Below are 12,977 nucleotides of genomic sequence, written 5' to 3'. Positions count from 1 at the left end.
TATTGACCATTTTATCATATTGAGACATACCCGGTGTTTAAAACCCAAAGGTCGCAACTTGTCTCAGCATGGGTTGACTCATGACTTGGCCGAGTCATGAAGAATTTCAAATTTTGTAATTTACATAATATGAAAATACATATAGTATGATTGTTGTATATTATATTATCAATGTATGTATATACTTTTTATACATAATATATGTAGCAGGAGGGTTGTAAAAATGTATGTAGTATGTATATACATACATACATACACACATTTTCACAACCCTCCTGCTTCATATATATATAATAAACCAACAAAACTCAGTGTGATGCAGCTTCACTTGCCCAAGTGCAACCTAGTGTTGCTGGCTCCCAAGTCCATTCACTGGGTTAACCTAGTAAATGAACAAATCGGGCCAAATCAAATGATTCAACGAGTTTGCAAGGTTTTAAAACATTGGGTGTACCCAAACTACCTTTAGAAGACTAAACTGAGAAAACATCACCTTTCAAGAAACAACAATCAACTCACATGAAACAAAAAAAAGATTGTTGCAAGATCATAATGAGCAACAACACATCATGGTTCTGCCATGCGTGTAATAACAGCCTATAGTCAGGAATTAAGTCGACAATAAAAATAGAAACTAAAAGTCATTTTCTCGGCCTCCATGGTTGTTTGTAATTGTATTGTTTGACAATCTCGAAAGCACCAAAAAGCAGTAGAAAAAATCGTGGTGTCTGCTGGACCTTGAGAGTAATGAATTCCTGCAGATCTTGGAAGCATAGGGAACTAGCATACACATGAAAATCTTAACAGGGAATTCTAGTATCATCCTCACACATGTATATCAGATTGAAATACTGAACTAAAGCACAAAGAAATAACTAAAACAAAATCTAAATTTTGTGATAATGTTGAGAGGAAAATTTCATTATTGTGATAGTGATGGGTTGATAGCGACTTCATCCTCAATCAAACAAATAATACTGCTACATTCTAAAGAAATTCTAAACCTATGAAATTTTACATAAAATGGACTTAAATATATGGAATTTACATAAAATGCACTTTATTTAAGTTTAGTTCAGCAACTCCTTGCATACCCAACTCCCTCAGTCTGACATGAGGCCTATAACTTTGACAGAATACCTTCAAATGAAAGGAGCATCATAGAAAGATTTCGGGCAATTGATTTTTGTAAAATGCCTGCCAAAAGAAAAAGAATGCATGCATAGAACTTCTGCATACCTTAACTCTTAGCTCCTTCATTGGATGAGGTGTCAGTAAAGCTCGAATATTTGTTACAATAGGACCCTGATAATAAGAAAGAATGGGATATGCATGATCTAAAGTGAAGCACAAAAAACTAACAAATGATCTTGAAACCAAAGACAAACAGAGTGCAATGAATTACCAGCATACCACACACAACAATCTGATCTCCCTCATGAAGCACGCCATTAACTAAGACAACATCAATTGTCGTCCCTAGCCCTTCAATAACCTTAACCTCCAGGACAGTGCACTGTGGAACAGTTTCACAAAAGCAACATCAAGAAGTAATAAGAATAAATTAAAATAAGAGCTAACAAAGATGAGTGTGATGCCTATGACAAGAAATGATAAGAAGCACTCATGAGTATCTCAAAAGAGCCCTAGAATTTTCCTTTCCTGTTTTCTGATATAGACTTCTGGATTTAAAAGGAAAAATTACTACAATGCAAATAAATAAAGAAATTGAAAACAAGCAGTAACAAACATTTAAATGAACAGTAATTCACAAACTAAATTGTCGAATACATGACAGTTCTGTTCTGACATAGCACTCTTACTCATACGAAGAACTGTAGTATACCTCTATTTCACTGATGAACATGAGCTTCTGTTCCATCCTTTTCTGTGTCAGCTGAACCAACAACATGAGAAGATCAGGAATGCCTTCACCACTGGAACACCAGAAACATTGAATACGAATAAGTTAAGACTAATAGTGGTATCTTAAATACTAGACACCTCCATACTTTTGTTTTGCTTGTGTTTAATTGCATCGTCAAATATTTTTAGCTCAAGTTGGTTCCAAGAATGCAGGATGAATCTAAGGAGAATCCAGGCAAGTATAACTGCTGCTATGGACCAGTGGCACATACCTAATCGCACTTGTGGGCACAATACTGACATATTTTGCAACTTCTTTATTTTTGTAGTACAACTCAGAGTTCAATCCTTGCTCCTTCAACTGAGTGATGATCTAATATAAAAGAAAAAAGTAGATGAAAAAAATGCACAACTTACATCAAAATTCTAGAAAGATAAGGAACTGACCTGATTAAGCCTTGTCTCAAACTCTACCATCACGTCTTTGGACTGTTGTTTAAGGACTTTTTGAATTGGCCCATTAAGAACACTTTTCCACCCATATAACCTATCCACCTTTACATCCAGAGCAAGTATTACAACAGATCACAGAAAGTTATGAGCAAAAACATCTAATCAGCTTGAAAAAGTAAGCACATTTACCTTATTCAAGGCAACAACAAAAGGTGTCTTGCGAAATTTTAAAAGATTCAGAGATTCGATTGTCTGTGGTTCTAGCCCGTGCATTATGTCAATAACCAAAATTGCAATATCACATAAACTTGTACCACGTGACCTCAAATTCGTGAAGGACTCATGCCCTGGAGTGTCAATTACCAATAAACCCGGTACCCTTAAGTCTGCACTAGCTTTTAACTCTTTGGTCCTCTCCCTTATGTTTTCCATCGGGAAATAGGTCGCACCAATCTGTTGTGTAATGCCTCCAGCCTCACCTTCCTGAACATTTGTGTGCCGGATGCAATCAAGGAGTTTAGTCTTACCAGTATCAACGTGACCAAGGATACAACAGATTGGAGAACGTAGATCACTAGCAGTCCTTTTGGCAAGAGCCTCTTCTTTCCGCTGCTCCCTTGTCTTCACTGCTTCTTTCCTTTTATTGACCTCTGCAGCTTCACCACTGTTTTCCTCTTCTTCATTTTCACTGACATTGCCAGAAGCAACAGGCTTCACTGGTGCAGCAGGAAGCTTCGCTGGAGCAGCAGATGACACACCATCTTTTGTACTGGAAGGATGTGCACTAGATGCAGTGATCGCTTTGGAAGATACTGAATCCACAGATGGGCCCATCACACGCTTTGTGCCTTTCTTCACCACAGGATCACCCTCCTCCTCTGAAAATGCACTTTTAACAGGCAAGACAACATCTGCATCCCAACTTTTTGCATCCCATTCATCCTCATCCTCTTCATCATCATTCTCTTGCTCAGGTTCATGATCAACTTCTAGCTCATTCACATTTTCCACATCCAACTGTTCATCTTCAACAATCTTCTCAACATCCAATTGTTCCGACATTGGCACAATGTCATGCTGATCTTCAACCATTTCTTCTACTTCTACAACCTTTTCCGAAACACTGGCATCCACTTGAGCAGAGGGAGGTTTTTTCTTCTTGTTCTCATACTTTGGCTTTTTTGCTACACCACCACCATCAGTGGGAAGCCCACCTTGAGCAAGAAACTGCTCTCTCATGAGTGCCAACCGGCGAGCTTCTTCCTTTTGCTTACCTGTCAAAAGCTTACCTTCTTGCTTTTTCTTCTGAAGTTTTTCCTTTTCTCTCTCTTTCTTCCGACGCTTAGCCTCCTCCTTCTGCCTTTCAAGCTCTTCAAGGCGAAGCCGTTCCTCTTCTTCCTTCCTCAATCTTTCCTCCTCCTCTCGTTTCTTCTTCTCTTCTTCTTCTTTCAACTTTGCCAGCCTTTCTTGCATTTCTCTAACATGCTTGGGGACCTTTTTATCTGAGACTTTATTCTTCTTATCCTGTGCTTCTTCCTTTATTACCGTGCCTTGGTTTTCATCTGCACCAGCTGCAGCAGCTGCTGCTGCTTTTTTCTCCTTTTCCTTCTCTTTCTTCTTCTTTTTCTTTTTTGCAGCTGCAGATTCTTCAGCCTCAACTTCAGCATCCATTGTTATAACTGGTTCAATGATTCCTAACTGAGCTTCCACCTCCCCAGGATCAGGTTTTGCAGAAGGTAGGCCATCACTAACAGGTTCATTTTTTGTGACCACAGGAGTGGGTTTTGCAGCTGGTGGAGCCTCACCAAGTTCAGCAAGAATTTTATCAAGATCATCCTCCTCTTGCGCTGTTCTTCCACTCTTCTTCTTCTTCTTTTGCTTCTTAGTTGCAAGACCTGAGTCACGTTGATCTCCGCTTCCCTGTGCATCAACTGCCCTACCAAAGTCATCCTCTCCCTTACTATTACTTGCAGGAACATCAGCCGCAACTGCAGTCTCCTCTTCTACGGGAATCATATCATAACCAGCGGAAGAGATCAAACTACTTTTCTTAGACTTAGACTTCTTTTTGCCGGAGAAAACAATTGTAGGTTCATCATCTTCTTGTTCAATGGATTTCTCTTCACCAATAGGTGCATCAATTTTTTCAATTGACTCAGGAAACGCGCCACTGCTGGCCTTCTTTCCCTTTTTCTTCCCCACCAACAAAGCTTCTGCGTCTTCCCTGATGTCATTTTCATGCTGTATTTCATCCACTGAAGTTGACTTTTCATCTCTGCTTGAAAATTCATTATCAGGAGATTTGGTCATGGTAGTTCCGCCTAGAGTCTCAGTAGTTTTAGCTCTAGAACCTTTCTTCTTTTTCTTTCCTGTAAAAACAATGCCTTCTGTCTCATCATCCACTTCTGCACCCTTTTCTGCTTGTGATGGTTCCTGCAGACTTGCTTCCCCATCATCATATGAAGCAAACAAGGAAAATGCATCCATTTGTGAAGCCTTCTTTGATGATTTTTTCTTAGTTGGTTTAGCAAACATAGCAGCATCTATATCATCCAGAGCACCAACATTATCTGTTTTCTCTTGCAAATCACCATCAACTTCCTTTGACTTTTTACCTGCACCTGCAGCCTCCATGTCTTGTTCTTCTCCTTGTATTGACTCGCTTTTCACAGAACCACCAACATCAAATTCATCGTCATCAACCTTAAAATCCTTCTTCCCTTTCTTTCCTTTCTTCTTCCCAGACTCTGCCTCGTCAATGTTCTCCATAGGCGCTTTCTTCCCTTTCTTATCTTTCTGATTCTTGTTAGGGAAGACCACATCATCAGCTGAACCAGTTAATTCTTCAGTTTTCTGATTAAGTTGATGCTTGTCATTTGCAGTTTGTTTATCCCTCATCCCTTGTTCTTGATCATCTATGGATTCAGTTGCGATCGAGTATTCATCATCATCGATTACATTATCTTTCTTCCTGTTTTTCTTGCCAACAGCAGCACTCCTGACTGGAGGCTCTTCTTCATCAGTCCCCGCAGCAGGCTTTTTCCTACCCATTGCAAACAGACCCTTTTGTACCCACTAACCGAGAGACAAAAGATTCAGCTGCCATCATCAGAGAAATAAAGACAATCATAACCTGTCTTTAGGTTCAATTTAGCAAAAAAAGAAAAAACTGATAAAATGAATATGGATTGGCTGCCTTTTTAACGAAAACTAATTCAACAAATTGATTGAAATTCATCAGAAACAGCAAAATCTAGGCAATTACACAGGAAGAGTAGCAGTTTAGAGAGAGAAACTGAGAGAGAGAGAGAGAAACCGAGAGAGATAGCGTACCTTCTCTTCTTCTCGCTGCAACAATCCGACATAGAGGAAGAGAACGAAAAGGGGAAGGGCAAGAGAGCGAGAACTTCCTCTTTTATACTTTCCCTTGGCGCAGGGTGGGCATCGAGCCGGCCCGGACCGCTATTGAACCGGCTGGTTTGGGCCGACCCGTTGGGAAAACTCCGCCCGTTAGGCTCATCGCCTGAATCGGGCCGGGCCGGGCCTATTATATAATATGTAATTTTGCATCTCAATTTTTTTAAAATAAGAAGTGAGGTTTTCACTAGAAAAATTTAGAAAATGGGTCAAAAATAAGATCTAAATTTAAGAGTTTTGAGTCTTTTGAGGTTCATCCTTCAAGGTTGCGTGCATTTTTTCTGTTGAGCAAGGATCAACCGCACCAAGAGCTTGAAATCTTTACTTGTGGGTCTTCAGCTTGCACGAGTGTATGTGGCTGATACCTAGATCTTAATATAAAAAAAATGAGTTTGATGGCTTAAGCCATCAAAGCTCAAAAAAAGAAAAAACAAACATGATATACTATAGTTAGAGAATTCTAAACTTATAAAAATATAATAAATAAATAAAAATAAAAAGTAAAATGCATCAAACTTAGGTAGCCCTTTCTATGTTGTTAACGAGTGAAGTGGAATAGGGGCAGCACTTCGGCTAAGTGCGGGCTTCCAATGAACAGTGAGATCAAGGATCTAGATCTTAGGCTAAGTTAAGTAGGTTCAACTAATCTAGGTGGGCTAGGTCTAGTTCTACATGGATTTCTGCAGGATAAAGATGTAAATAAGATTTGAATTCTAGATGCGGGAATAAGGGGTGAACCCCTATTTATAATTTTTTTAGTAGGTCTGGATAAGTTCTTTCAATATCCAGGTTGTGCATTTTTAGATCCATCAAAAGTTGACATGAATGGCTCCTATTGGCCAGTGTGATTGGTCCAAACTACTTTAACCTAGATTTAGGAGATGAGATTTGATAAGTGCTTTCTGATTTGAGAATATTTCAATCTCAATTTGGAAAAGGGGTCGAGATATGATATGTACAGATATGGTATGTACAGTCTTTCCAAGAAGCATGCCTTCCAAAGTTGACAAAAAAATGTTGATGATAGATAGTGTTGTCAATAAATAGTGATGACAACACATAACGATAATCTCAAAACTACTAACAACAATTCAATTATCGTTTGCAATTTACTAATGACAATCCATAATTGTTAGGAAATTAACTAAAATAAACATGATATGTTAACTTGTTTTGGTCATAACTTCCTATATGAATGTCATATTGAGGCATGGTTTGGTGTGTTGTAGAGATAAAATCCTAATATTTAATTTATTTTTTAAGTAAAAAAAGTAATTTGATCGTTTTGATGATTAAAAATGTGCTCAAAGTGAGACCTACCTGAAAAATAATTTTTTTACTAAATAAGTCCTCTTGTTTTAGTCATAACTTTTTACTCTAATGTCAAATTAATCTGATTTTTGGCTCGTTGGAAAGTTGGCATCTTCTATTTAATTTTTTTTTTAAATCATAAAAATATCATTTTGAAATCTAAAAATAATATCAAAATCAACTTTGTTCTGAAGTAAACCAACAACATAAATCTCTTGCATATAAGAAATGTCTTGATCCAAAATAAGGTGTCTATAATAATATATATTATATATAATATAATATAATATATATTACATATAATATTATGTTATATATATTATACATTATATAAATTATGAATTACATTTTATGTTATATATAGAGAGAAATGTGTAGCTGCTCAATCAAAACGGGATTGTGTTGGTTGTTGGATCTTATTTAGATCCAATTAGGGTATTTAAGTACTCCTTTTATCCCTAAAACACGCAGCTCCCTATCTCTTCTCCCTCTCGTCGCCCCTTTGCCCATACCTTTGTTGCATCATCAATGCACCATCATCGTCGCATAGTCAACGCACCATTGTCAAACATTTGTTATGTCATCAACCCCTCCGTGCACCATTGTTGGACCTTCACAACACCTTAGGTCAGCCTCTCTCACTCCCACTCTCGCTCAAACGATCTCTATACTTCTCTACAACCCTAGATCTCCCTCCCTCTCTCTCAATCAAATAATCTCTATGCCTCTCTCTATATGCAACTGGTGCTCTCCCTCCCTTTCTCTCTATCTCGAGTGCTTTATCTCTCAATCGAGCTCCCTTCCTCTCTCTGCCTCACACTTGATGTCTTTTTCTGAGAAGCAAAGGTAATTGTCATCATCTCCTTCACTACATCTCTGCTCATATTCTTGCCATTGCTTGATTTAGTAGGAATTGTGGGGCATTAAAAAAGGGAGACTTAGTGTTGATGATGTGATGCCCTATTATTTTATCTTGAAGCTCATGTATAAAGTTCTAATGCAAATGTTGGCCTAATAAATTACCTTGCAGTTGATCTTAAGTAGTTTATCCTCCTTGTCATGTGAGATTGAACATCATGGTAATTATTAGGTCATTCTCATATATGACCTAATAATAAATATGGTTTGTTCATAAACATGAGAAAAGTGTCGAATGAAAATGTTAAAGAAGCATCGAAAGTGTGAAATGGAGAACATCATTGAAAACAACAAAGCAAAACTGAAAGCATTACAAAATTATGCACACATTAGTTCTCTATTTCTAATAAAGAAATCCCAACCTGAATACATTAAAAAAAACAATGTTTTTTCATGACTTGAATGGTTCATCTTCGTTGTTGACAATAGTATTAGCTACTGAAACAATGCTTTGCTCTTGGATAAGCTTCTTTTCTCTGCAGATGACGCAAATTCTTTGTATGTTGATATCAGAGCTGAAGTTATGCTTTATTGAAGTTGGATCTACCTATTTTCTACTCAAGAGCCAGATTTTTGACGCAAAAACTATAAATTCTTAGTGGGCCTGATAAAGTATGCAAAACCCATAAGTCATAGTCAAACCTGATAGAATGGATGGACACTCAAAGAATACCTTCAAGTTTAGATCCAACCCGTGCCCTTTCGACAATCAGGTCCATATCCATGATCCACATACTTGTAGGTTCCGATCTCACCTAAGCCCTTTCAAGAATCGAGTCAAAATCTATGGTCCACACACCTTCAAGATAAGATCTAACCTGAACCCTTTCAAGAATTAGGTCAAGATCTCCCTAACTCAAACACTTTCAAGAATTGAAAAATGGCTGTACTATATGACAAAAAAATGTGTTTATCAAAAAACCCTATAATTTTTTTTAAATCTACTCGATGTCCAACATCACAGATGTACGATGTTAAAATGACTATTTTAACCTTTACATAGTAAATTTTCTCTAGTTATATAAATTTTCTCCCAAATATGTATCTAAGTATTGCATCCAAGATTTGTGATAGACTTTGTCACTGATTTTTGACTTAGAAAATGAAGGATTATGAAAAACACAAAAAAAGAACAAAGAAACTAAACATAAATATATTTTTGATGACACATAATTCGATGAACAAGTGCTGAGATACAACCCCGATAGTGTTCATAAAATAAAAGATGAGCATGCACTAATCTCGATTATTCTATGCTATTTTTTGTTCACCTACATCAGAAATCCAAAAAATAAAAAAAAAGATAGAGATAGGTCAGGACGTTATCTTTCCAATGCCACCAAGATAATCTTAATTTGATGAGCGATTGAGGAGAAACGTCCTCTAGAAGATAGATTGTTCGGCTCATAGATTAAAAACTCACCAGGTCAACCCGGTGACTCGGTTTGGATTGCCTAGTCACTGGGTAAAAAATGAGTACAAACTCATTTTTAAAAAAACCCGACTAAGTCATCGAGTTGATCTGGTCGAGTCATAGACAAGTCAATCGAGTCATGGGGCGAGTCAGTCGAGTCATAGACGAGTCATGCATATATATTCATATATAATATATTATATATAATTACATATATTATATGAAATATAATATAAATATTATGTATATTATATATAAAAATAAGATTATATATTAATAAAATTATGTATTAAATATATTATAAGTTGTCATATAATATATATTATATATAATATATTGACAAAATATTATAAAATATACACAATATATACATATATTTATATGTTTTATATAAAATATAAAGTTAACATGACCCAATTGAGTCATCAAGTTGACCCGGTCAAGTCACGAGTCATTCAAGGATGAGCTAAGTGATGAGTCAACGAGTTTTAAATCCATGGTTTGGTTGTTTCAGTCTGCAGAGCATGTTTATATTCTGATTTTGGAACTCAAAAATGAAAACCCTAGAGGGTTTTCGATTCTGACTCAAAACAGGAAAGTTATAAGTTTATGTCTCACTTTTTTTACTATAAAAACACAGGTTTTAGACATAGGACCAGAAATATACAAATTTGAGAATAAAAACTATTGTGCAAAAAATACGTGAATATGGGAATTTCTGCCTAAACATGCGAATTTCCTCCTATATATGAGATTTACTCTCAAATATGATTTTTTTTTCCTAAATATGCAACTTTTCTCCTAAATATATGAAATTTCTCATAAACATGCAAATTTTTTCCTAAATATGTGATTTTCCTCCCAAATATGAAAATTTCTTCTCAATTATATGATTTTCTTGCTAAATTACTAATTTTCTCCCAAATATTTAGGAGAAAATTCACATATTTGGGAGGTTGCATATTTGAGAAGAAAATTTGGGAGAAAATTCACATATTTAGAAGAAAATTTACATGTTTGAGAGAAAAACCTCATATTTAGGAGGAAATCACATATTTGGGAGAAAATTCACATATTCATATATTTGGGAGAAAATCACATATTTAAGACAAAAATCACATATTTGAGAAAAATTGCATATTTATGAGAAAATTAGCATGTTTAGGAGAAAATTTATATGTTTATGAGGAAATTCGCATATTCGAATATTTTTTGCAAAATAGTCTATGTTCTCAGGTTTATATCTCTCTGATCCGACATAAAAAAAACCTACATTTTTATAGTCATTAAAAAATTGAGATATATGCCTATAACTTTCCTATTTTGAATCAGAACCGAAAACCCCTATACGGTTTCCGTTTCTAAGTTCCAAAAATCAAAACAGAAGCATGCACTGTAAACCAAAACAACCGAACAATCTATCTTTCAGAAGAAGTTTCTCGCCAACCACTCATCAAATTAAGATGATCTTGGTAGCATTGAAAAGCTAATTGTTTGGTTTGTCTCTATCTTTTTTATTATCTTTCTGAAATTTTGGCATAGGTAGCAAAAAAATAGCATAGAGTAATTAGGATTGACGCAATCGTGTCTATTCATCTTCTATTTTAGGAACATTGTCAGAGTTGTATCTTAGTGCTCGTTCATCATTATTCAGCAAACCAAGTGTCGTTGGAATGATATTTTTGTCAAGTTTTTTATGTATTTTTTTGGAATCCTTCACTTTTTCTGTTGAAAAGCAGTGACAAAGTGTGTTATAGATCTTGGAATGCAATACTTGGGCATATATTTGGGAGAAAATTCACATATATAGAGGAAATTTACTATATAAAGGTTAAAATTGTTATTTTAATGTTGAACATTTGCGGTTTTGGATATCAGGTAGATTTTTAAAAATTATAGGGTTTTTTGGAAAACACATCAATTTTGTCATATCGTTCAAGATCTGTGGTCCGCCATCTTCAGGATAAGATCTAACCTGAGCCCTTTCGAGAATCAGGTCAAGATCCATAGTCCACACACCTTTATGATAAGATCTAGCCCGAGCCCTCTTGAGAATCAGGTCAAGATCCTTGGCCCACACACCTTTAGGATAAGATCTAACCCTAGCCCTTTCAAGAATCATGTCAAGATCCATGTTGCACAAACCTTTAAGTTCAGATCTAAGCCGAGTCTTTTAAAAAATTATATCTAGATCCATGATCCATAAACCTTAAGGTTAAGATCCAACTCGAGTCCTTTTGGGAATCGAGTCCAGATAGTGGTCCACACCTTCAGGATAAGATCCAACATGAGCCCTCTTAACACCAGGAATGGCAGTGGACTTGGGGCGTGGGTGGGGGACAAGGTCTCCACCCCCACCCCGTCTCAAAATTTTGCCTTCCATCCCCGCATGGGTTTTGATTTTAACCTTCATCCCCACCTCTGTCCCTGGTCTAAACGGGGCAGAACCTGTTTTTCCTCGATCCATTGTCATCCCTCAAGATTATTTTAGCATTTTACTAACGGGGATCGGGGATGGGGCGCAGCGAGGCTGGGCAAGGTGGGGTGGGAGAGAGCATAAGTGCATCCCCGTTTCATGTCCTCCATCCCCGGTCCAAACGGGGTGAGGTGGGGCAAGGCACCATTTTCCCCCGGTCCACTGCCATCCCTACTTGCCACATGATATTTTTTAAATATGTTTAGAATGATTCATGAGAACAATTAACTTGAGTATCGACTGATCCTCCTGAAAATACAAAGGCAAGCAAAACTCTTGATAAGAATTCTAATAGGATAAAAGCAGTGCAAATAAATGAACATGCCATAAATGAATTAAGAGAAAATGCTTTTCTCAGGACACACAAAAACCACTCGTTCGATCATTCATACCCAAGGCAGCATTACACAGTGAACCTGTCAGAATGCATACAAGACGAGCATGATCAAGGGCTGGAAATTGCATTATTTTTTACTTACGAAACACAAACTCTAGAAAGCAGCTAGAAATTTCTGTTTTCATTTATCTAAAACCAATTTACAAATATTTTTGTAAGATATGAGATTTTAATAAAATCCAGATTGGTTCACATATTGGTACTGATGGATCATGGTTAGTAGATTATATTCATTGTTGAAAGATATCCAAGCTCATCAAGCTTTTATATTTGCCATCTTGATAACAATTCAGGCGGACATGATGTCTAACCAAATAAAGAACTAAAGAAGAAGATGCTAATACTGTCACCAAATGGCATGGATCCCAATGGCACTGATCCCAACACACTTCCTAATGGTCTCTAAGAATCAAAACATTATACATTTAAAAGACAAATATCAAAATGTAAATAAATACTTTTATTCATAGTGAACATTAAAAGAAATATAAAATAAAATTACATTGAAGTCTCACTACAATACACTCAACGAAAAATAATGAAAAACCTTAATACTACCCATCACTCTCTCACTTTACAAAAGCACACACCCTCTCATATTTATAGAGGAGAAAAGAAAGGGAAAGACTTCAAATTGGAGAGAGAGCTCCCAACGGCTAAAATTCTAGCCGTTGGGAGCAAGTGAGACTAGTTTGACTTCTCTCATATATATATATATATATATA

General features: G+C 36.3%; 1 protein-coding gene across 1 annotated transcript in view; it reads right to left on the bottom strand.

Annotated features, from left to right (window-relative positions):
* Positions 1-5,708, bottom strand: part of LOC149827806 (uncharacterized) — a 58,741-nt gene extending 53,033 nt beyond the window's left edge. The window contains exons 1-7 of the mRNA XM_090019646.1: positions 5,653-5,708; positions 2,509-5,418; positions 2,314-2,421; positions 2,139-2,239; positions 1,847-1,937; positions 1,406-1,516; positions 1,240-1,305 (exon numbers count right to left, since the gene is read on the bottom strand). Coding sequence (XP_089875772.1) covers positions 1,240-1,305; positions 1,406-1,516; positions 1,847-1,937; positions 2,139-2,239; positions 2,314-2,421; positions 2,509-5,370 — 3,339 coding nt within the window. The 5' untranslated portion in view covers positions 5,371-5,418; positions 5,653-5,708. The remainder of the gene's footprint in view (positions 1-1,239; positions 1,306-1,405; positions 1,517-1,846; positions 1,938-2,138; positions 2,240-2,313; positions 2,422-2,508; positions 5,419-5,652) is intronic.
* Positions 5,709-12,977: the final 7,269 nt, after the last annotated feature.

The sequence above is a fragment of the Nuphar pumila genome, chromosome 10 (assembly GCF_984573655.1).
Source record: "Nuphar pumila chromosome 10, dmNupPumi1.hap1.1, whole genome shotgun sequence".
NCBI lineage: Eukaryota > Viridiplantae > Streptophyta > Magnoliopsida > Nymphaeales > Nymphaeaceae > Nuphar > Nuphar pumila.
This window is presented reverse-complemented; position numbering and strand designations above follow the sequence as displayed.